We start from the raw sequence: 26,250 nt of genomic DNA, 5'->3' as shown, positions 1-26,250 counted from the left end.
AATAAGTCAGCTATTCTTGTTGCGAATCATATTGCTTAAGATCACGTCAAAATGTTAATGTTCTGCGTTCATAACATAGCTTCCTTTTCAATTAAAAAATGAACTCACATGGTTTAAAATTTCAAATTGTGTTTTATGCTTGCCTGTTTAGTACAATAACATCTGGAAGCCACACTTTGTCGAATCCAGGAAAAATTTCGAGCACATCAACAAGCCCGCTGTCATTCCAAGCTGTGGCTCCCACTTCGACTGCATAGCCCACATACATCCATAACTTGGTCGTGATCGTCTCCTCTTTCTCATTCTACAAAAAATTGAATGGTGCTGTGTTTAATGTTAACTTGGTTTAAACTTTTCGGTTAGGGATATTGGTTTAACATTTAGTTTAACTTAAACGTTTAACCTTAACCTTTAATGTTAAACGTATATCGCTAACCAAAAAGTTTAAACCAAGTTAATATTAAACAAAGCACGTTAAATAATTCAATTTTTCGGCTTTTTTCAGCTATAGCCTTTACCGCCTACTCGGCATGTAACGTATGTCCCCAGTGTCGTTTTTTTGCTATCATAGGGGCTATAATTTTGTGCCAGGTAAATTTACCCGATGAAATGTAACTTTTGCTACGTAATGGTTAGCGATAAGAATATGACTAATAAGTGTGGTAATATTCATAAACGGGCACTTACCACTTCTATTATATTGTAGAGGTCAGCAAAAGTGAACACCAAATCTCTCAGTAGAACAGGTTTATGTTTTGCAGGCAGATATGTCGTAACAAATGACGTCACTTCGCTGTCCAGGTTCCAACTCAATGCTTTTAATGAAAAACAAGAAATGGTATCATATAAATTACTATATTTCAAATTGACTGCTATTTAGTTATGTCAACTGCAAATATTTTTCAATATTTCATTGGTTTCTGTAACAATTCTATTCCAGTTCATTTTTAATCTGCCAAAAAACGAGCACCTTTCAGGCCGTTTTAAAACCTCGTCAGAAAAAAATCGAAAATATAAAGATCGGTAATTGTTCTAAAATAATTCATACACCAGTAGTAAGAAATGTATACACCTGAGATCACTTTTTGGCACATTTTCCCCAAACATGTTCGACCATGCGCGCGGATGAAAAGTTCTTGGCAATTATTCCCTTTTAGTTTAGGATTGTTGCCTGAATATGTAATAGACGTACCTCAACTTCATTTTGAAATAGAGAGATACTTTTTTTATGGTTTAATTACTCAAACTCCGCGGTTATCTTGTCTCTTGATAGTTAATTATTGACTCAGAGGAAACAAAAAACAAAATAACCATACTTTTAACAGACAGCTTCGAACTAATTTTTTTGCGTAAGTTGTAAAAATGAAACAAACTAAAAAAAAGTTAAATTAATAAAGCAAGGTTAAGAACAAACAATAAACTTTTCATAACAAACATCTAATAAATATTTAAGACACAACATTTTGTTTTAAGTCATTGTTTTAAGTTTTATAAATGTACCCGTTTTAAAACTGCTTCTCCGTCAGCACCTTCTTCAACATCTATTTGTGTTGTCTGGACATCTGGATATTAAAAATAGAAATGCACGATTAGAAAAAGAAGTCATTGTAATCCCCTGTTAGAGCTGTTATTGTCACAAGAAGCTACTGCGCGGAGCAGTCGCAGGATTTTGTATCTCCTCGTCAATACCTCTTGAGACCCCACCCGGGGTGGAGTTGGGCAGCTATCCCCTATAAAAGCTGTTATTGTCACAAGAAGCGCTTGCGCGGAGCAGTCGCAGGTTGTTGTATCTCCTCGTCAATACTTCTTGAGACTCCCAACCGGGGTGGAGTTGGGCAGCTATCCCCTATAAAAGCTGTTATTGTCACAAGAAGCTCTTGCGCGGAGCAGTGGCAGGTTTTTGTATCTCCTCGTCATTACTTCTTGAGACCCCAACCGGGGTGGAGTTGGGCAGCTATCCCCTTTAAAAGCTGTTATTGTCACAAGAAGCTCCTGCGCGGAGCAGTCGCAGGTTGTTGTATCTCCTCGTCAATACCTCTTGAGACCCCAACCGGGGTGGAGTTGGGCAGCTATCCCCTATAAAAGCTGTTATTGTCACAAGAAATTCCTGCGCGGAGCAGTCGCAGGTTGTTGTATCTCCTCGTCAATAGTTCTTGAGACTCCCAACCGGGGTGGAGTTGGGCAGCTATCCCCTATAAAAGCTGTTATTGTCACAAGAAGCTCCTGCGCGGAGCAGTCGCAGGTTTTTGTATCTCCTCGTCAGTACTTCTTGAGACCCCAACCGGGGTGGAGTTTGGCAGCTATCCCCTATAAAAGTTGTTATTGTCACACGAAGCTCCTGGGCGGAGCAGTCGCAGGTTGTTGTATCTCCTCGTCAATACTTCTTGAGACTCCCAACCGGGGTGGAGTTGGGCAGCTATCCCCTATAAAAGCCGTTATTGTCACAAGAAGCTCCTGCGCGGAGCAGTCGCAGGTTGTTGTATCTCCTCGTCAATACTTCTTGAGACTCCTAACGGGGCTGGAGTTGGGCAGCATCGTCAATATTTAACGCTTGCTGGACAGGCGTTGCTTCTTTGCAGGCAGCTCTTCCTCTGCTTCGAAATCGATATATGGACATCTTGAGAGCGGCTTTTCTTATGGAGCTGCATCAAAATCAAATATTTCTTCCTCATCGGACTCAAATTGATAAGTTTTCCAGAACCCAGGATCAGGTGGTGAAAAGGTTTCTTCAATCTCAGTATCAAGTTGTTCAGTTAAATCTCTGGTGGTTTCACATTCACTGATCTCAATATAAGACTTTATAGGTTTTTCCAAGGGCTGTTTCCGCTTGTGACCAATTTTGTAGTGCCCATACGCGTATGAGCTTATACCGTCACTCAGATAATAACGTTTATCGTCAAATGCGCTCAAAGCAATTTTGTTAGACTCTCTTATGTTGAGTGTGTGTTTGTCACTAGTTATAGATGTTACTAGTTTTCTCAATGGTGATTTTGATTTGAGCACATCTTTAAACTTACTATGATGAAGTGTCTTTTTCACATGTTTGCTCACACCCTTGGCACTTTGTTTGACTTTCTGCAAAGTTTTTACAGAGTAAGCTTTTGGTTTCAGAAAAACTGCTTCCATCACAATGTCACCATTCAGCTCATCTGATAATTTAGGCGGCACTTTTTTGTTCAATTCACTATGTAAGTGATGATCCTTGGGGTAATCACTCAAATCAAGGGCGTGTTTCAACTTTTTAAGATCTTTGTATATGTCATCCGTCTAAATTTCATAAAAGAGAGAATCGGTGTCACGATACATCACTCGAGCTTTTTTGTCAATTAAAGGCCCCATTTCTTCATAATGAAATCTGTACAGGTGTAGTTTCGACAGATCCAAAATAGCAGCACCCAGATAAGTTGGTTTATTCCACCTGATCTCTTTCCGGCTTAGAGTGATCCCAACAAGGTTCTCTCGAAATATAGTGAACTTCTCAAAATTGTACTTGTTGCAATAAAATTTTGCTTTTTCCTCATTTTCAAGAAATACCATCTTGTAACGACATCTCAAATTTTCCATCGTTTTCCCGAAGCATGAATTGTTCAACAGTTTGAAAAAGTTCTTCTCAACGGTGCTGATACCAGTTTGTTGTCGCAACTTGATAATGAATCAGAACTGAATAATGGCAAGCATAAGTCTGCTTTGACTGAAGCGTTTCCAGAAGCTTTGGGATATGATTGGTCTTGTTTCCCAATAGTACTTGATACTGAGAAAGCATCTCAGCATCGATTTTTAACTTCTCAGCAGCCAGAGGGAAATCATTGTGACAGTCATGTAAGTTGCTAGGATAATTCAAATCAACCATAACAAAGTACCCAACATCACTTTCGTCAGATGTTTGCATGATCTTGTCCAAGCTGATTTCTGACCATTCAAATCCTCCGGTTGGCAATTTTTCTCATCATTGTTCCACCGTATAAGTTAATGACATCCAGAAAAAGTCCATAAGTAATTGGTTTTTCTTCATCAAAGTCACGCAAGTTTTTGTTGTTAGCGTTCATATACCGTTTTTCACCAATTTCATTCAATCCTCCACGGATGGTTCTCTCACAAAACAACAGCATATCTATATCAGAAAGCAAGTCCAGTTTCACTTCAGTTGTTTTCAGCATTGCATCCCATAAAATATTGGGTGCACTAGAGTAATGACAGGGGGTCTAATCCATATAACTAATCAAACAGTCTCCGGCATTTTTCAGACACGTCAGCCAGAAGAATAACATCAGTTTCGAGATACAACATGAGATAGTCACCAAAGTTTTTGCAGCCAAACATATTCTAAACTTTGTCAGCATGCTGAACATCCTCCTCAGAAACTTCAATTTGACCAGACAGTGAGTTTATCCACTGATCACCATAATGAGGCAACGACTGTTTAAAGAGTTTCTCAAAGCTGTCGAGGAAACAAATATGGGAAAACTCCTTTCTTTTGCAAAAGTTCGACATTTTTTGGGAAATGTTTAGATAATTGAATGTAGTCCTTTGTTTCGAGTGTTGTAGCCAGAGTTTCAAGACTCCCCGATAAAAAAACGAAAGCTGTCAAGGAACAAAATTTTTCATATAGTAGCTTGTCATCTTTTGTTCTACCAACAGGAACAAAGAACGAGAATGAGATGTATGTCTCACTGTTGCAAGGAATTACTGTCAATTTTTCTTCGGAGTGGATTGCAATGTATTTCAATAGATGATGTGCGTCGTATTTGCTAAGGTTGTGGAAGAAAATAGGCGTAAAAGTATGCGTACGAAGCTTCAGATTGCAGCTGTTGTGTGCAACTCCGTAGATTTCACCAGTAAAGTGATCATGATGGATTACTTTTTCGTCGTTCAAACACTTCTTACAAATAACACATCTTTTATCCTGATCAATCATTCTCATTCGTTCTTCGTCAGATATTATGAGGCGTCTATGCTTCTGTTTTCTCTCAGAAATAGATCTGGCGTTTTCTCTGAGCCACTATAAAAAAAACTCTTCGATGCCTTCAAAACTGTAAAAATCACTTCCACCAGCTTTATCAACAGCACAAAAACCTATTGCGCAAGGATTCTGAGTTTCTTTGTTCAAGGTGTAGCTATTCTCAGAATTCTGGCGGCAGGTTTCATGCTTAAAGCTGACAGCCTCTGTGTCGGCATAAATCACTAAGGGAACTGAAAACGTTTTATGCCAGTTAGTAAACTCAATTGTTGAGTCTTCCGTTGGCAAAGTAATATGAACAGCTTTATGCTCCCCACAGAAATCCAAATGTTTTTCCAGTGATATGTTGTCTCGTAATCCGTGAAGGCAACGTTCGCAGTACTTATACCGGTTATATGATTCCTTTTTCCAAACTGCCGAGCCATGAAAGCATGAAAATTCGTTATCAAGCAGTAATGATTAGTAAGTCCATCAGTCAGCAGCAACAAAGGAATAACTTTATGTGTACCATTTCCAGACAAGTAAAGCGGCAAAATTTTGTTTTTCTCGAAACCAAAAACATTAATTCCAATATTGTTTTGCTTTTCAAACTTTGGAACATCCGTTAAGGACATCGGGAACTCTATATTATCAAAATTCAGTTTGTGCAAACTTGGCTTGTATTTGTTTTGCCGAATTTTGTTCTCCTTCGGTGGAAACAGTGCTGCAAGGACTGAATATGCAAAATATTTTTTATCATTGTTTCGTATATTTAGGAGAAAATGGTTTCCAACTAAAGCGGATTGTGTAGCAATAAATCTGCTTCCTCTGATAGGTTTGAATTTGTTAGTTGATGTCCAAGTGATCAATTTTCTGAACAACAAATCCAATTCCACCGGTTGAAAAAATTTGGATTGAATTGTTCATTTGATCAACCATTTCAAAAACTTCATAATCTGATAGTTCTGTTGTTAGAACTTTCGACTTTGTTTTTGCATGACAGCCGACTTTGGTATCATCCGTTGGTTTTAACATCTGTACAAAAACAGAGAGCTGAATTTTCAAAGTTCCAAGCTCTGCTATTTTGTTTCTCACGAACAATTTAAGCTCTTCGAGATGCTCCGTAAGAAAGGTGAACACATCAATTTGGTTGTCCGCTTGTAATCTGAACGACTGGAAGAATTTTTCGATCGCATGTTTAGTCTTTTGTTGCTCATGTTTAGCCTTGCTTTTAACTTTCTCAGGAGCCTCTGTATGAGTACCATGAGCGTCTACCTCATGTCTAGCACACGATGATGTGTCGCCATAAATTTGTGTACAATGCTTGCACTTTGTGTACGTCTGACATCTATGAACTGTTTTTAATTACACTTCTGCTCTCTCGAATTACACTTCTGCTCTCTGTGAATTTGTTGCTACAAATTGCACATTCATAGCTTGCTGTTTTTTCCAATTTTGCGTTATGCTCCTTCTCAATATGCTGCAATAACTTCTGTTTCCTGCTGTACTTCTTTGAGCACTCTTCACAGTTGAAAGTCTTAATTTAAAACAGAAAAAGGTTTTAATGAGAAAAATAGAAACTTACACTTCTAATTCGTTTGAAATATTGCGCCTAAGAAAAATTAGTTTGGAACAATTTGCTTGACTCCAATCAAAGCGACTGGTTTGCAGTTGTTGAATGCTTTAAAATGATTTATCTAACTAAATAACTTGCTTTTATAGTTTTCGTTTGTTTTCTAATTTTTCCATCAAACATTTACATGTATCAAAAATATTGGTTACGCGTAAACCTCTTCAATGAAGGGGAAACTTTTACCGTTTGAAAACTTTTTTACTATAGTTTTTTGCAGGTGATCCCAAATTCTGGCAAATATTAGATAGGAATGTAGTTTTGTATGTCAAAAAAATTACTTTCAAAATACTGGGCTCATACTGATGAGATAATCGGAGATTGAACAAAAACAATGTAGTCCTCCGTTTTGTTTTCCGAAATTTGATGGTTTGTTTTAGTTTAGGATCAAAAAAGTCGATATAAAACTCACTATATTGCAACCACTTGCAACAACTAGATTTAAGTATATTAAAAGATTAAGCCTACTTCCATAAGATTTTTGTTGTTAAGTTTTCACAAATCAGTACAAATTCATTGAGAAAGAAAAAGAACGACTGATCTGTAGTTGTTGAAAGCCTCAAAATGAAAATTTTTAAAGCAAGGATTGTTTTTATAGTACTCTTGTCTCTATAAAATCTGTTTGATTTTTTGTTTGTGGAATTGATTTTTCTATTTGTGTGGACCCAGTGGACCTAGGCTAAAATCAAGATAAGGAACTAATGTTTTTTATGGCAGTTTTGGCTATTTGTTTTAATATACTTGAATTTTTATATTTGAATAGAAACTCGCTGTATAGTTGCTTAAAGTTTTCAACTGACTTTTTCTCCTTGATATTTTTTGGATTGCTTTTAAAACTGTCAGACAAATCTTTTATTTACAGACAAATATGTGATCAATAAAAGGTGACAGAATCAAATCGTTGGTAATTTGGGTTGCTTTTTTAAAATGCTTTTGAAGTTCAAAAAAAATTGATAAAAGCAATTTCTGGATGCAATAAGACAAAAAATTGATTGAATTTTCAAAATTGATAATCACGACCTCGGTGTTCAAAACGAATTTTCACACAAGTCAACTGAGAACATTTTTGTGGTTGACGAAAACAATTAATTCAACAGTCAATTAAAAGTTAAGACTGGACAGCGAATCATGTTTTTCTTTGACATATTGCATCTAGAACACTAATTCATTATCGTACTTTGCAAAAAAACAGGATCACGAATTTTAGCTAAGGTTGACGAAAACCGAACACATTAAGAAAGCGTCGAAATCCACATAGTTGTCTTAATTTTCTTTTCCAAGAAAACAAATGTTTTTTCAGTTTTGCTTCATCTGATAAGTTTATCATAAATTTCGAGTAGATTGTAAAAGAGCTGTATAGTTTCCTGAAGCAGAAAAAAGCTTCAATATTGGATTGTAGTTTTGTGATTTTTAATCGCCGCTTTTTTATAGCAGGGGAAAAACTGGCTTTTTTGGGTAACGCATAGCATATTTTACCTTGTTGATCTCTGTCATACCAACCAACATTCTGTTTCTGTTCAGTTTAATTTGTCAGTTTAAAAAAAATTTGACCTTGCAGATCCCTGCACTCAGAATGATATAATGTAAAACAGATGCTGAAATTTTCCGTTGATTACGAAATATGCCAATATTATCTAACTAAATTTTTTTGGTTCTGTAAATTGGTTGAAAATTTATGTTACTACAGATACATATGTAGTACATAATTTTCATAGTTCAGACTGTAATTTTGACAAAATTCTTGTTGTTGAATTTCTTTTTCGGTGCTGCCAAACGAATCAACACTCTAAAATAAATGCTTCTTCAACAAAATGGTCTGAACGTTTTTAATTTAATTTTTCATTCCAAATCAAAGTTAGAGAAATTATGTCTTAGTTTATGGAATCTAATAAGAACTAGTTGGCATCTACTGACTGCTGGAAATGTTTATTAACTGTTTAAGGATGGTTTTGAAAAACAACCTCAACAAAAATTCATGAGTAGTTAATTATTGATGAGAAACTTTTGCTAATGTTCACAAATTTTTATCTCAAATTTTCTTTGATTTTAAGTTTTAAATAGATGATCTTTTTGGTACGTTTTTGTTCCCTTATAAATTTCACAAATGTACAACCTCTAGGAAGAAATTTAGTTTTGTTTAATTAATAGTGAAAGTCTCTAGAAATGCGCATAGCGGTTTTACTGAACTTTGAAAACTTTCTGTTAAAAACTTTATAAAAAATTTTACATTCTAGAAATGTTTTTAAACTTTAAATCTCTGACGACCCTTTGACAACTTTTGAAATATTTCTGGACAATTTAATTTATCTTTTAGAGTACTAACGGAATTTAGTCGGAAATTTCGGTTGCAATTATTGTTTGTAAATGGCCAACGATAAATAAATAAGACTATTAAGGAGTTTTTTGTGCTTTTTGGGACAGTTATTTTAATCAAGTAGAATGAAATTTAGCCTGCAAAATAAGTTTAAGCGAGAAATCGTTGCTATGGTTGAAGAACTTTGATTTAATGACAAGTTTATTTCGATATTTGCTTTATAAATCTCAAGTAAGAAAGTTTTGTTGTCAATGCATTTTTCTTTCACAGTTGTGAAGTGAGAGAAAATTAAACAAAAGAGCTTTTGGAGAATTGTTTGGCGACATAATTTTTTAAACCTAATTTTCAAAACTGCATAATTTTTTTTACCTAACGAAAATTCAATTAATTAAACTGTTTAGAATTTCTCGTACACGCAATAAAAATGTTCAGTTGACTTTTGATTACTCATATAGAATTTCTAAGGGCAAAATTCATATCTTTTAACCTAATTTTGCTTCCCTATTGTGATAAGTTTTAATTTAGAAATTTTTCTTCAGGAATTGTACTTTAAGAGGGAAAAATGATGTAGAATTGACCTTTGTTGACTCATACATATGTTATATGAGCGAAATTGATGTTTTTTAAGTAATTTTGTGTTAGTTTTTACTAATGGAACAACTTTTCCTTAAGAAACTTATCTCTAGGACTTGTACTTTGAGAGGAAAAAAATGATGTACAATTGACCTTTGATGACTCATATATATGTTACGTGAGCAAAATTGATGTTTTCTAAAGTAGTTTTGTAATAGTTTTTTCTAATAGAACAACTTTTCCTCAAGAAACTTTTCTCTGGGACTTGTACATTAAGAGGGAAAAAAATGATGCACAATTGACCTTTGATGACTCATATATATGTTATGTGAGCAAAATTGATGTTTTTTAAAGTAGTTTTGTGTTAGTTTTTACTAATGGAACAACTTTTCCTTAAGAAACTTTTCTCTAGGACTTGTACTTTGAGAGGAAAAAATGATGTACAATTGACCTTTGATGACTCATATATATGTTACGTGAGCAAAATTGATGTTTTTTAAAGTAGTTTTGTAATAGTATTTTCTAATAGAACAACTTTTCCTTAAGAAACTTTTCTCTAGGACTTGTACTTTGAGAGGAAAAAATGATGTACAATTGACCTTTGATGACTCATATATATGTTATGTGAGCAAAATTGATGTTTTTAAAGTAGTTTTGTGTTAGTTTTCACTCACGGAACAACTTTTCCTTCAGAAACATTTCTCTAGAACTTGTACATTAAGAGGGGAAAAATGATGCACAATTGACCTTTGATGACTCATATATATGTTATGTGAGCAAAATTGACGTTTTCTAAAGTAGTTTTGTGTTAGTTTTCACTAATGGAACACCTTTTCCTAAAGAAACTTTTCTCTAGGACTTGTACATTAAGAGGAAAAAAATGATGTACAATTGACCTTTGATGACTCATATATATATGTTATGTGAGCAAAATTGATGTTTTTAAAGTAGTTTTGCGTTAGATTTTACTAATGGAGCAACTTTTCCTTAAGAAACTTTTCTCTAGGACTTGTAATTTAAGAAGAAAAAAATGATGTACATATGACATTTGATGACTCACATATAAGGTACAAGCAAAATTGATGTTTTTTAAAGTAGTTTTGTGTTAATTTTTACTAATGGAACAACTTTTCTTAAAGAAACTTTTCTCTATGACTTGTACTTAAAGAGGAAAAAAATGATGTACAATTGACCTTTGATGACTCATATATATGTTACGTGAGCAAAATTGATGTTTTTTAAAGTATTTTTGTGTTAGTTTTTACTATTGGAACAACTTTTCCTAAAGAAACTTTTCTCTAGGACTTGTACTTTAAGAGGAAAAAAATGATGTACAATTGACCTTTGATGACTCATTTATATGTTATGTGTTTTTAAAGTAGTTTTGTGTTAGTTTTCACTAACGGAACAACTTTTCCTTCAGAAAAATTTCTCTAGAACTTGTACATTAAGAGGAAAAAAATGATGCACAATTGACCTTTGATGACTCATATATATGTTATGTGAGCAAAATTGATGTTTTTTAAAGTAGTTTTGTGTTAGTTTTCACTAATGGAACACCTTTTCCCAAAGAAACTTTTCTCTAGGACTTGTACATTAAGAGGAAAAAAATGATGTACAATTGACCTTTGATGACTCATATATATGTTATGTGAGCAAAATTGATGTTTTTTAAAGTAATTTTGTGTTAGTTTTTACTTATGGAACAACTTTTCCTTTAGAAACTTTTCTCTAGGACTTGTACTTTAAGAGGAAAAACATGATGTACAATTGACCTGATGACTCATATATATGTTATGTGAGCAAAATTAATGTTTTTTAAAGTAGTTTTGTGTTAGTTTTCACTATTGGAACAACTTTCCCTTAAGAAACTTTTCTCTAGGACTTGTACATTATGAGGAAGAAAAATGATGTACATTTGACCTATGATGACTCATACATATGTTATGTGAGCGAAATTGATGTTTTTTAAAGTTGTTTTGTGTTAGTTTTCACTAATGGAACATCTTTTCCTTAAGAAATTTTTCTCTAGGACTTGTACACTAGGAGGAAAAAATTGATGTACAATTGACCTTTGATGACTCATATCTATATATATATATATAGATATATATATATATATATATATATATATATATATATATATATTACGTGAGCAAAATTAATGTTATTTGAAGTAGTTTTGTGTTCGTTTTCACTAATGGAACAAGTTTTCGTCAAGAAGTTTTTCTCTAGGTTTTGTATATTAAGAGGAAAAAAATGATGTACAATTGACCTTTGATGACTCATATATGTGTTATGTGAGCAAAATTGATGGCTTTTAAAATAGTTTCGTGTTAGTTTTTAATAAAGGAACAACTTTTCCTAAAGAAATTTTTCGCTAGGACTTGTACATTAAGAGGAAAAAAATGATGTACAATTGACCTTTGATGACTCATATATATGTTATGTGAGCAAAACTGATGTTTTTTAAAATAGTTTTATGTTAGTTTTCACTAATGGAACACCTTTTCCTTAAGAAACTTTTCTCTAGGGTTTGTACATTAAGAGGAAGCAAATGATGTACAATTGACCTTTGATGACTCATATATATGTTACGTGAGCTAAATTGATGTTTTTTAAACTAGTTTTGTGTTAGTTTTCACTAATGGAACAACATTTACCTTAAAAAACTTTTCTCTAGAACTTAAAAATTAAGAGAAAAAAAATGATGTACAATAGACCTTTGATGACTCATATATATGTTATGTGAGCAAAATTAATGTTTTTTAAAGTAGTTTTGTGTTAGTTTTCACTATTGGAACAACTTTTCCTTAAAAAACTTTTCTCTAGAACTTGTACAATAAGAGGAAAAAAAATGATGTACAATTGACATTTGATGACTCATATATATGTTACGTGAGCAAAATTGATGTTTTTTAAAGTAGTTTTGTGTTAGTTTTCACTAATGGAACAACATTTCCCTTAAAAAACTTTTCTCTAGAACTTAAAAATTAAGAGAAAAAAATGATGTACAATAGACCTTTGATGACTCATATATATGTTATGTGAGCAAAATTAATGTTTTTTAAAGTAGTTTTGTGTTAGTTTTTACTATTGGAACAACTTTTCCTTAAGAAACTTTTCTCTAGGATTTGTACATTAAGAGGAAACAAATGATGTACAATTGACCTTTGATGACTCATATATATGTTACGTGAGCAAAATTGATGTTTTTTAAAGTAGTTTTGTGTTAGTTTTCACTAATGGAACACCTTTTGCTGAAGAAACTTTTCTCTAGGATTTGTACATTAAGAGGAAAAAATGATTTTTGATTGACCTTTGATGACTCATATATATGTTACGTGAGCAAAATTGATGTTTTTTAAAGTAGTTTTGTGTTAGTTTTTACTATTGGAACAACATTTCCCTTAAAAAACTTTTCTCTAGAACTTAAAAATTAAGAGAAAAAAAAATGATGTACAATAGACCTTTGATGACTCATATATATGTTATGTGAGCAAAACTGATGTTTTTTAAAATAGTTTTATGTTAGTTTTCACTAATGGAACACCTTTTCCTTAAGAAACTTTTCTCTAGGGTTTGTACATTAAGAGGAAGCAAATGATGTACAATTGACCTTTGATGACTCATATATATGTTACGTGAGCAAAATTGATGTTTTTTAAAGTAGTTTTGTAATAGTATTTTCTAATAGAACAACTTTTCCTTAAGAAACTTTTCTCTAGGACTTGTACTTTGAGAGGAAAAAATGATGTACAATTGACCTTTGATGACTCATATATATGTTATGTGAGCAAAATTGATGTTTTTAAAGTAGTTTTGTGTTAGTTTTCACTCACGGAACAACTTTTCCTTCAGAAACATTTCTCTAGAACTTGTACATTAAGAGGGGAAAAATGATGCACAATTGACCTTTGATGACTCATATATATGTTATGTGAGCAAAATTGACGTTTTTTAAAGTAGTTTTGTGTTAGTTTTCACTAATGGAACACCTTTTCCTAAAGAAACTTTTCTCTAGGACTTGTACATTAAGAGGAAAAAAATGATGTACAATTGACCTTTGATGACTCATATATATATGTTATGTGAGCAAAATTGATGTTTTTAAAGTAGTTTTGCGTTAGATTTTACTAATGGAGCAACTTTTCCTTAAGAAACTTTTCTCTAGGACTTGTAATTTAAGAAGGAAAAAATGATGTACATATGACATTTGATGACTCATATATAAGGTACAAGCAAAATTGATGTTTTTTAAAGTAGTTTTGTGTTAATTTTTACTAATGGAACAACTTTTCTTAAAGAAACTTTTCTCTATGACTTGTACTTAAAGAGGAAAAAAATGATGTACAATTGATCTTTGATGACTCATATATATGTTACGTGAGCAAAATTGATGTTTTTTAAAATATTTTTGTGTTAGTTTTTACTATTGGAACAACTTTTCCTAAAGAAACTTTTCTCTAGGACTTGTACTTTAAGAGGAAAAAAATGATGTACAATTGACCTTTGATGACTCATTTATATGTTATGTGTTTTTAAAGTAGTTTTGTGTTAGTTTTCACTAACGGAACAACTTTTCCTTCAGAAAAATTTCTCTAGAACTTGTACATTAAGAGGAAAAAAATGATGCACAATTGACCTTTGATGACTCATATATATGTTATGTGAGCAAAATTGATGTTTTTTAAAGTAGTTTTGTGTTAGTTTTCACTAATGGAACACCTTTTCCCAAAGAAACTTTTCTCTAGGACTTGTACATTAAGAGGAAAAAAATGATGTACAATTGACCTTTGATGACTCATATATATGTTATGTGAGCAAAATTGATGTTTTTTAAAGGAATTTTGTGTTAGTTTTTACTTATGGAACAACTTTTCCTTTAGAAACTTTTCTCTAGGACTTGTACTTTAAGAGGAAAAACATGATGTACAATTGACCTGATGACTCATATATATATGTTATGTGAGCAAAATTAATGTTTTTTGAAGTAGTTTTGTGTTAGTTTTCACTATTGGAACAACTTTCCCTTAAGAAACTTTTCTCTAGGACTTGTACATTATGAGGAAGAAAAATGACGTACATTTGACCTATGATGACTCATACATATGTTATGTGAGCGAAATTGATGTTTTTTAAAGTTGTTTTGTGTTAGTTTTCACTAATGGAACATCTTTTCCTTAAGAAATTTTTCTCTAGGACTTGTACACTAGGAGGAAAAAATTGATGTACAATTGACCTTTGATGACTCATATATATATATATATATATATATATATATATATATATATATATTACGTGAGCAAAATTAATGTTATTTGAAGTAGTTTTGTGTTCGTTTTCACTAATGGAACAAGTTTTCGTCAAGAAGTTTTTCTCTAGGTTTTGTATATTAAGAGGAAAAAAATGATGTACAATTGACCTTTGATGACTCATATATGTGTTATGTGAGCAAAATTGATGGCTTTTAAAATAGTTTCGTGTTAGTTTTTAATAAAGGAACAACTTTTCCTAAAGAAACTTTTCGCTAGGACTTGTACATTAAGAGGAAAAAAATGATGTACAATTGACCTTTGATGACTCATATATATGTTATGTGAGCAAAACTGATGTTTTTTAAAATAGTTTTATGTTAGTTTTCACTAATGGAACACCTTTTCCTTAAGAAACTTTTCTCTAGGGTTTGTACATTAAGAGGAAGCAAATGATGTACAATTGACCTTTGATGACTCATATATATGTTACGTGAGCTAAATTGATGTTTTTTAAACTAGTTTTGTGTTAGTTTTCACTAATGGAACAACATTTCCCTTAAAAAACTTTTCTCTAGAACTTAAAAATTAAGAGAAAAAAAATGATGTACAATAGACCTTTGATGACTCATATATATGTTATGTGAGCAAAATTAATGTTTTTTAAAGTAGTTTTGTGTTAGTTTTCACTATTGGAACAACTTTTCCTTAAAAAACTTTTCTCTAGAACTTGTACAATAAGAGGAAAAAAAATGATGTACAATTGACATTTGATGACTCATATATATGTTACGTGAGCAAAATTGATGTTTTTTAAAGTAGTTTTGTGTTAGTTTTCACTAATGGAACAACATTTCCCTTAAAAAACTTTTCTCTAGAACTTAAAAATTAAGAGAAAAAAATGATGTACAATAGACCTTTGATGACTCATATATATGTTATGTGAGCAAAATTAATGTTTTTTAAAGTAGTTTTGTGTTAGTTTTTACTATTGGAACAACTTTTCCTTAAGAAACTTTTCTCTAGGATTTGTACATTAAGAGGAAACAAATGATGTACAATTGACCTTTGATGACTCATATATATGTTACGTGAGCAAAATTGATGTTTTTTAAAGTAGTTTTGTGTTAGTTTTCACTAATGGAACACCTTTTGCTGAAGAAACTTTTCTCTAGGATTTGTACATTAAGAGGAAAAAATGATTTTTGATTGACCTTTGATGACTCATATATATGTTACGTGAGCAAAATTGATGTTTTTTAAAGTAGTTTTGTGTTAGTTTTTACTATTGGAACAACATTTCCCTTAAAAAACTTTTCTCTAGAACTTAAAAATTAAGAGAAAAAAAATGATGTACAATAGACCTTTGATGACTCATATATATGTTATGTGAGCAAAATTAATGTTTTTTGAAGTAGATTTTTGTTAGTTTTCACTATTGGAATAAATTTTCCTGAAGAAACTTCTCTCTAGAACTTGTACAATAAGAGGGAAAAAAATGATGTACAATTGACATTTGATGACTCATATATATGTTATGTGAGCAAAATTGATGTTTTTTAAAGTAGTTTTGTGTTAGTTTTTACTATTGGAACAATTTTTCCTTAAGAAAATTTTCTCTAGGATTTCTACAATAAGAGGAAAAAAATGATTTTTAATTGACCTTTGATGACTCATATTTATGTTACGTGAGCAAAGTTAACGTTTTTTGAAGTAGTTTTTTGTTAGTTTTCACTATTGGAATAATTTTCCTTAAGAAACTTTTCTCTAGAACTTTTACAATAAGAGGAAAAAAATTGATGTAAAATTGACATTTGATGACTCATATATAAGTTACGTGAGCAAAATTAACGTTTTTTGAAGTAGTTTTTTGTTAGATTTCACTATTGGAATAATTTTCCTTAAGAAACTTTTCTCTAGAACTTGTACAATAAGAGGGAAAAAAATGATGTACAATTAACATTTGATGACTCATATATATGTTACGTGAGCAAAATTAACGTTTTTTGAAGTAGTTTTGTGTTATATTTCACTATTGGAATAACTTTTCCTTAAGAAACTTTTCTCTAGAACTTGTACAATCAGAGAAAAAAAATGATGTACAATTGACATTTGATGACTCATAAATATGTTATGTGAGCAAAATTGATGTTTTTTGAAGTAGTTTTGTGTTGGTTTTTACTATTGGAAAAACTTTTCCCTAAGAAACTTTTCTACAGGACTTGTACTTTAAGAGGAAAAAAATGATGTAGAATTGACCTTTGATGACTCATATATATGTTACGTGAGCAAAATTAACGTTTTTTGAAGTAGTTTTGTGTTATATTTCACTATTGGAATAACTTTTCCTTAAGAAACTTTTCTCTAGAACTTGTACAATAAGAGGGAAAAAAATGATGTACAATAGACCTTTGATGACTCATATATATGTTATGTGAGCAAAATTAATGTTTTTTGAAGTAGATTTTTGTTAGTTTTCACTATTGGAATAAATTTTCCTGAAGAAACTTCTCTCTAGAACTTGTACAATAAGAGGGAAAAAAATGATGTACAATTGACATTTGATGACTCATATATATGTTATGTGAGCAAAATTGATGTTTTTTAAAGTAGTTTTGTGTTAGTTTTCACTATTGGAACAACTTTTCCTTAAAAAACTTTTCTCTAGAACTTGTACAATAAGAGGAAAAAAAATGATGTACAATTGACATTTGATGACTCATATATATGTTACGTGAGCAAAATTGATGTTTTTTAAAGTAGTTTTGTGTTAGTTTTCACTAATGGAACAACATTTCCCTTAAAAAACTTTTCTCTAGAACTTAAAAATTAAGAGAAAAAAATGATGTACAATTGACCTTTGATGACTCATATATATGTTATGTGAGCAAAATTAATGTTTTTTAAAGTAGTTTTGTGTTAGTTTTTACTATTGGAACAACTTTTCCTTAAGAAACTTTTCTCTAGGATTTGTACATTAAGAGGAAACAAATGATGTACAATTGACCTTTGATGACTCATATATATGTTACGTGAGCAAAATTGATGTTTTTTAAAGTAGTTTTGTGTTAGTTTTCACTAATGGAACACCTTTTGCTGAAGAAACTTTTCTCTAGGATTTGTACATTAAGAGGAAAAAATGATTTTTGATTGACCTTTGATGACTCATATATATGTTACGTGAGCAAAATTGATGTTTTTTAAAGTAGTTTTGTGTTAGTTTTTACTATTGGAACAACATTTCCCTTAAAAAACTTTTCTCTAGAACTTAAAAATTAAGAGAAAAAAAATGATGTACAATAGACCTTTGATGACTCATATATATGTTATGTGAGCAAAATTAATGTTTTTTGAAGTAGATTTTTGTTAGTTTTCACTATTGGAATAAATTTTCCTGAAGAAACTTCTCTCTAGAACTTGTACAATAAGAGGGAAAAAAATGATGTACAATTGACATTTGATGACTCATATATATGTTATGTGAGCAAAATTGATGTTTTTTAAAGTAGTTTTGTGTTAGTTTTTACTATTGGAACAATTTTTCCTTAAGAAAATTTTCTCTAGGATTTCTACAATAAGAGGAAAAAAATGATTTTTAATTGACCTTTGATGACTCATATTTATGTTACGTGAGCAAAGTTAACGTTTTTTGAAGTAGTTTTTTGTTAGTTTTCACTATTGGAATAATTTTCCTTAAGAAACTTTTCTCTAGAACTTTTACAATAAGAGGAAAAAAATTGATGTAAAATTGACATTTGATGACTCATATATAAGTTACGTGAGCAAAATTAACGTTTTTTGAAGTAGTTTTTTGTTAGATTTCACTATTGGAATAATTTTCCTTAAGAAACTTTTCTCTAGAACTTGTACAATAAGAGGGAAAAAAATGATGTACAATTAACATTTGATGACTCATATATATGTTACGTGAGCAAAATTAACGTTTTTTGAAGTAGTTTTGTGTTATATTTCACTATTGGAATAACTTTTCCTTAAGAAACTTTTCTCTAGAACTTGTACAATAAGAGGAAAAAAATGATGTAAAATTGACATTTGATGACTCATATATATGTTACGTGAGCAAAATTAACGTTTTTTGAATTAGTTTTGTGTTAGATTTCACTATTGGAATAATTTTCCTTAAGAAATTTTTCTCTAGAACTTGTACAATAAGAGGGAAAAATTGATGTACAATTGACATTTGATGACTCATATATATGTTACGTGAGCAAAATTAACGTTTTTTGAAGTAGTTTTGTGTTAGTTTTTACTATTGGAAAAACTTTTCCCTAAGAAACTTTTCTCCAGGACTTGTACTTTAAGAGGAAAAAAATGATGTACAATTGACCTTTGATGACTCATATATATGTTACGTGAGCAAAATTAACGTTTTTTGAAGTAGTTTTGTGTTAGTTTTCACTATTGGAATAACTTTCCCTTAAGAAACTTTCTCTAGAACTTGTACAATAAGAGGAAAAAAAATGATGTACAATTGACATTTGATGACTCATATATATGTTTTGTGAGCAAAATTGATGTTTTTTAAAGTAGTTTTGTGTTAGTTTTTACTATTGGAGCAACTTTTCCTTAAGAAACTTTTCTTCAGGAATTGTACTTTAAGAGGGAAAAAATGATGTACAATAGACCTTTGATGACTCATATATATGTTACGTGAGCAAAATTAACGTTTTTTGAAGTAGTTTTGTGTTAGATTTCACTATTGGAATAATTTTCCTTAAGAAACTTTTCTCTAGAACTTGTACAATAAGAGGGAAAAAATGATGTACAACTGACATTTGATGACTCATATATATGTTACGTGAGCAAAATTAACGTTTTTTGAAGTAGTTTTGTGTTATATTTCACTATTGGAATAACTTTTCCTTAAGAAACTTTTCTCTAGAACTTGTACAATAAGAGGGAAAAAAATGATGTAAAATTGACATTTGATGACTCATATATATGTTACGTGAGCAAAATTAACGTTTTTTGAAGTAGTTTTGTCTTAGATTTCACTATTGGAATAATTTTCCTTAAGAAACTTTTCTCTAGAACTTGTACAATAAGAGGGAAAAAAATGATGTACAATTGACATTTGATGACTCATATATATGTTACGTGAGCAAAATTAACGTTTTTTGAAGTAGTTTTGTGTTATATTTCACTATTGGAATAACTTTTCCTTAAGAAGCTTTTCTCTAGAACTTGTACAATCAGAGAAAAAGAATGATGTACAATTGACATTTGATGACTCATAAATATGTTATGTGAGCAAAATTGATGTTTTTTGAAGTAGTTTTGTGTTGGTTTTTACTATTGGAAAAACTTTTCCCTAAGAAACTTTTCTACAGGACTTGTACTTTAAGAGGAAAAAAATGATGTAGAATTGACCTTTGATGACTCATATATATGTTACGTGAGCAAAATTAACGTTTTTTGAAGTAGTTTTGTGTTATATTTCACTATTGGAATAACTTTTCCTTAAGAAACTTTTCTCTAGAACTTGTACAATAAGAGGGAAAAAAATGATGTACAATTGACATTTGATGACTCATATATATGTTTTGTGAGCAAAATTGATGTTTTTTAAAGTAGTTTTGTGTTAGTTTTTACTATTGGAGCAACTTTTCCTTAAGAAACTTTTCTCCAGGAATTGTACTTTAAGAGGAAAAAAATGATGTACAATAGACCTTTGATGACTCATATATATGTTACGTGAGCAAAATTGATGACTCATATGTTTATTAAGTGAGCAAAACTGATGTTTTCCGACTACCTTGTTTTGATCAGTGGATGAGTTATATAGGATGAAATGACGGAGGAGCTACATGAAGACAAAAGAAGTTTTTTTAACTTACTTTGCACAAGTTTTCTGTTTTGAACCACTCCTCTTGCTTAGGGATTCTTGATGCGCTCTGATGATAGACAAACAAAAAACTGTTCCTCTTGTTTCCAGATGTTATCCTTTTTTTGCTTCCTTATGCCAATTTGTTTTTGAAGCGCTCGGAATTCAAACAAGGTTTTTTCCGCCTTTTGTGTCTTTGTATTCTCTGCAACCAAAGTGACAAGATGTTGTTACACCCAACTGTTCTTCTTGACACTACTCGTTTTTCTGATTGATCCTTCGAAACTAAAAACAAGATCATTCTTTACTTTCGGATTCCTCAAGGACCTAACTTCTTAGTATAACTTCAAACGATGATTTCTTTTCAAATGATGAATTAACCTGATTTAAATTGCGGGGGGGTAGAAGTTGCTCTCAACTTGTGTTCTTTCTCATCGAAAATTTTCTTCCCTGTCAAAAACAACTAATCTTTGCTGGACAAAACAACAGTTGAAGAGGTCAAAGTTTCAGTAAACTATTATCTTTCAGAATGTTTTTTTTTGTTCCTTTTTTATATAAATTCTATTGAAGAATCAATTACCTCCTTTTATCGTGTTCGAACTTGTTGTTTTCGGATACGAATTGTCAAAATGTAATACGTCTGAATCATATGGCTTATTGTGTAATAAATGAAAGGGAAGTCTATTAACAGTCTGATCCAGACGAGTTCGAGTTCGAGTTTGAGTTTGTGTTCTAAAAATAGACCTTAGGTAATAATTTCATCAGAAAGTAGAACGCTTCCTACCCAGTTGTTTCACATGTAGTTAAATAACAAAATCTTCAACGTGAGACTGCATACGCAATACCAATACTTAGATTATTCACATTAGACACCCAGATTTCTGCTACTGCGCAAAAGTGTTCACTGGATTTATAGCCCGCTAACGTTTGTATACAAACAATCTTCTTCACAGGATTTAAATATCCCTTATAATCTTATAAACTTGTGTGCTTCAAAGGTGCGTATGTAGGAATTAACCCTGATCACGCAATACCAATATATATAGTTTATTCACATTAGAAGCCCAGATTTCTACGCAAAAGTGTTCATGACAAATATAGAGTAGATTTAAAGCCCTTAGGCAATAGCCGGGTTTACAGACAGTATTCTCCACAGTGTGCTCATATACCTTATCAAAGAGGCAAGCCAACATGTCCTGTTCAAAAAAGTAAGTCTATTACAAATTCAGGCAACAATCCTAAACTAAAAGGGAATAATTGCCAAGAACTTTTCATCCGCGCGCATGGTCGAACATGTTTGGGGAAAATGTGCCAAAAAGTGATCTCAGGTGTATACATCTCTTACTACTTACACCATTGCCGATAAATTAATCCTCCGGTACGATTGTTTGATAGCTCACAATTGAGCAGCATCTGATACCCGTTGAAATAACACTTGAAATACATTGACAAAATCTTGCAAAGTTTCTTCGAAAAATAACATCAACAATCGTACAAGCTTGCAAGTTCATAACTAGTGGGTCATAGTTCTAAGTGAATGTTTCAAAGAAAACACAATAGAAGAATTTCAAAAATTCTTATGCAAATGTTTTATCTAATGGTTAATTTTTAAAAATTTTATCTAAACATTTTATGAGAAAAAATTTGAAGCTTCTGAAGCTGTTTTTTATGTTAAAAGAAAATGTTGTTTTTAGAATGAGGAATCAATTTCATCCTTTTTCTGTATTATTTCATTTTTTGCACTCCAAATTGGCCCGATTCAAGGGGAAAGAGAGTATATTCCTTAAGTTCTTCGTCTCCATCTTTGCACAGTTATTTTTTTCTCCTTCAGTCAGGCTACGGGAATTAGTTCCTAGTTAAAATTTCACAAAGTCATCAAACTTCTGCAGCAACATTTGGGAATCATATTGTACAGATGCAAGAATTCTTCTCTATGGTTTTTCAATCACAAAACTTATCATTATGATTAACACTTTTTGACCGGTTTTTTGGGGCAAAATTCTAGATGGTGATCAGAATAACCTTATCCCAATTTTTATCAAAAAGACTATGATGTATTATTGTGGCCCGTGAACAAAACAAAGTCATGGTTTTCTTAGTCAGATCATTAAATACATTTTTCAGAAATATTTACATTTAATTATTATAAGCTCAAGTTAGAAAATTTAGCAAATGGAAGCCAGCTATTGTTCAATGTCGTGATAGCTATGATTGCACAAGTATTTAACATGTTCTTTTACTGGATTCAACTGTTATTTTGTGTTTTAAAACAATAAACGTTCTCCTCATCTTCAAAAGTTGATGTCTCGTAAAACTCCAAATTTGTTTTCGAGAATTTTAATTCATTTCTAATCTTATAGAGAACAACACGAAACCAAAATTCCAACATTCATTGTAATTTCAAAAAAATGGGTATTGGTTCCGAACAGAAGAGAATACACTGTCAAGTTCCTGGCCACCATGAATCAGTACCGAATATTGTGTCTACTAATGAGATATAATGATTCAGTACTGCTTTACAGTGGCGCTAGTCTCCGGGCTAGCAACGAGCGTCTCCTAAAGAATCCAAATAAAAATTGACGTTTTCAGGAAAAAGAATTCGAACGATCTTTTTCTCAACACAAGTAAAATTAAAATTGTGTCACATAACTCTGATATTGTGAGTAAACTTCCAAAGCTCAAAAAAAATTTAAACCGTTTATTTTTATATATATTTTTATATATAAGAAAACTCAAAATAAAATATTTAACTGCATCACTTTTCAATTACAAAAATTTGAAGAGTTTGTGTACCTAAGGCACAAGGCAGTAAAAGATCAATAACAAACATTGCTGAATGGACATAGAACAGGTCATTGAAGGCTTTAAAACATTTAAAAATTGTTTTTTTGTTCAGCACTTTAGCCCAAAAATAAATTAGAAATTAGATATTGTTCCAATGCTAAATTTAGATTATCAATATATCCATAGGAAGGCGGACAGTATAAGAAAAATAAGTTTGAAAAATACAGTTTTTTCATATTGCCTCGGAAACGAAAAAACCATTTTTTGAAAAATTTTGTCATTTATGCCTCGGAAACTAAAAAACCATTTTTTGAACAATAATGACAGCAGAAACTGTATTCATGCGAGCACACCGTCAAATTTATATACCATCTGTGGAAAATATTTTTCTATTTAGAGATAAAACTTGTGGTCGACAACAGTTGGCGGGATATGCAAAAAAACCGACTTCTGAGTGATCTGTCTGAAATGAAATTGTAAAAGTTGTGGTACACCGGGAACTGTTATTCTGATTCATATCCACTGCCCTATGATTTGACTACGAGAATTTGAATAGAAAAACGCCTAGCAATTTTGGAAAGGTTTTTAATGACAAAAAAGAAAATGCTATAATGTCGCCAATAAGGACAACACCCACTCCACTACGTTCAGTGGTTATTCAAAAGATCACTTTGATGTCTTACATGAACTCAATGCCACAAGTATTACTATTAACATAACTCTCGTTACTGGGCAGAAAATTTGGGGTTTGAGCATAGATACTAAGACATTATAATGGAGCGGATAAAGAAAATGACTATCAACTCCCTTCTTTAGATAATCTGAAACACTGACCTGTTCTAAATTGGTTAGCCAAAAACACAAGACAGAACACACGCATGTTTATGGTCAAATTCGCTTTTAGCTTATCTTGTCAACTGAATTTAAACTCAAGAAAAACTAATTTGAAAGTGCGTCATGATAAAATTTTGGTTGGCGCGTAAACTGTCAACTGACGAACAATATTTGAAAATGTGTTAGATTTGAAAGCACAGCTTTCGTATGTAAGCAAAATTGAAAAAGTACACGCAAAACAGCTGCTAGACAATTCATTAAACTTTGATGACCATAACTGAAGCTGCGTCACTTTGCTATAAATTGTTGAAAAGACGCAACAAAAGAAGAATTTTAGTTTTTGCCACCTTGTTGGTTCAAAAGAGCTCGTCCTCATATGGAGCCTGCCGGAACGAGGTGTCCAGGCTTAAAAAATCAAAATTAATTAATATTAGCTGGGAATGCGTTGAATTTTTATAAAATCCACGCTTGAGGCGTTGAAAAGAAAGTATTAGGCATAAATCTTACATAACTTTACGTTTTTAAGCGTAGATCCTACATAATTTTGACATTTCTAAGCGTCAACTTACATAAATTCAACGCTTGAATTTCCGCTGTAATTTTATATTTTACCGTTTAAATTAGCGTTGATATTAAATGCATAAATTCATCATTTAAGTTTTAGCGTTGATCGTATGTGCTTTAAAATTTAGCTTAGCTTTGAGCTTACTTAAACTCGATATATAGTAAAATTGAGTTTTCATCGGTTCAAGGGTTATTCAAATGCAACCAAACTTAGTAAAAGAGATCCCCAGTGTATATAGAGTGTCAATCAGCAAGAATTTTTGTTGTAGCTTTCCTAGGAAAAGTACGTTTTGGTTATGTTTCCGTTTGCTAATAAGCATTTAGGCAAAATTTAGAAAACGTATTTTTATTACAATATCTACACTTCAAAATCAAAAATTTCGTATTATCTAGTCTTAAAACGCAAAACTAATTAAACTCTACGCTTGGAAACGCTAAAATTATGCAAGATCTAGGCCTAAAAACGCTAATATACTTGTATTTAGAGTCCAATTTAAAAAGATTATAGTGTCTAAGAAAATTAAAGTATCGTTGTACGGTGATAGAACAGGCGACAGGCTTCAAAGCAGAGGTCTAGGCGTTGAAACAAATTTTGCTAATTGTTCCGACCCCTCTTGAGGGGGGGAGGAACTATATACTCAAATGGGTTTTTTTTGTTCAGTCAATTTTGGCCGATCGATATATTCATCATAGAGAGTTGAGACTGGTATCATTAGAAAGCTTGTCCAGCGTAGAATATGGAATTAAAAAGATTTTTTTTATTTTCGTTTTTGACAGGGAGATAACGAGGTTTAAACTTTCGAGAAAATTCCGTTGATTTCATTCACCTTTTTTCGGAATTTTTGACTAAAACTTTGCCAATTTTGATAAAATTTAATAATATTTTTCAAGAAAATGTTGTTGATTTTACATTTAAAGACAAAATATATTGTCGACTGTTTTCATTGAATTTTTTTTTGTCACAAATTCCGGGTAAATATTTCACAAATTTCAGACTTTTCATCAAAAACCGCCCGAAATAGGTTTCTTTAGTCCACTCTGATTATTTTTGCAAGAAGTGCACACCCAGAGACTACTAACACAATCTTTGTAGACTGAAAAGGGGCCTAATTCCTCTTCAACTTCCGTTGAGAGTGCTCTTTAAATAAAACTTTGCCGTTTTTAGCTACCTTAATTCGTTGATTGTGAAAAACGCAGCATTTATTTTTGATTTTCTAACTAACAAAATATCGATATCATTGACATTCCAAAAATTAAGTATTCCTAATGGACAATCAGCATTAGCAGTACTAGTTCTGTACCAATCTTGGACCGTTACAATCCAAAAAAAATTCGGATTGTCGTCCGTCGGTTTTTATAAAAAAAAGATCGATCTTTTTTATATTAAATAAATAAAAGAACATTTCAAATCAAAGCGCACTAGAGATAGGTCCTATTGGCTTCCTAATTAGCTCGAAATTATTTTATATAGTTGATTGCTTGAAAGCTTATGGTTGTTTTGACTTTTGAAATATT

At 31.6% G+C, this 26,250-nt stretch overlaps 1 protein-coding gene across 1 annotated transcript; it reads right to left on the bottom strand.

Annotated features, from left to right (window-relative positions):
- Positions 1 to 118: 118 nt before the first annotated feature.
- LOC142338316 (acetylcholine receptor subunit delta-like) lies at positions 119 to 24,309 on the bottom strand. The gene is made up of 3 exons (XM_075388008.1): positions 24,172 to 24,309; positions 688 to 815; positions 119 to 304 (listed from the first exon to the last, which is right to left on the bottom strand). Exons 1-3 carry the CDS (start codon positions 24,215 to 24,217, stop codon positions 134 to 136), a joined length of 345 nt encoding a protein of 114 aa, XP_075244123.1. The 5' UTR covers positions 24,218 to 24,309; the 3' UTR covers positions 119 to 133.
- Between the last annotated feature and the right edge of the window lie 1,941 nt (positions 24,310 to 26,250).

This window comes from Convolutriloba macropyga, chromosome 4, assembly GCF_964194025.1.
Source record: "Convolutriloba macropyga chromosome 4, txConMacr16.3, whole genome shotgun sequence".
NCBI classification, from domain to species: Eukaryota; Metazoa; Xenacoelomorpha; order Acoela; family Convolutidae; genus Convolutriloba; species Convolutriloba macropyga.
Note: the sequence above shows the minus strand (reverse complement) of the source record. Positions and strands in the feature narration are given on the sequence as shown.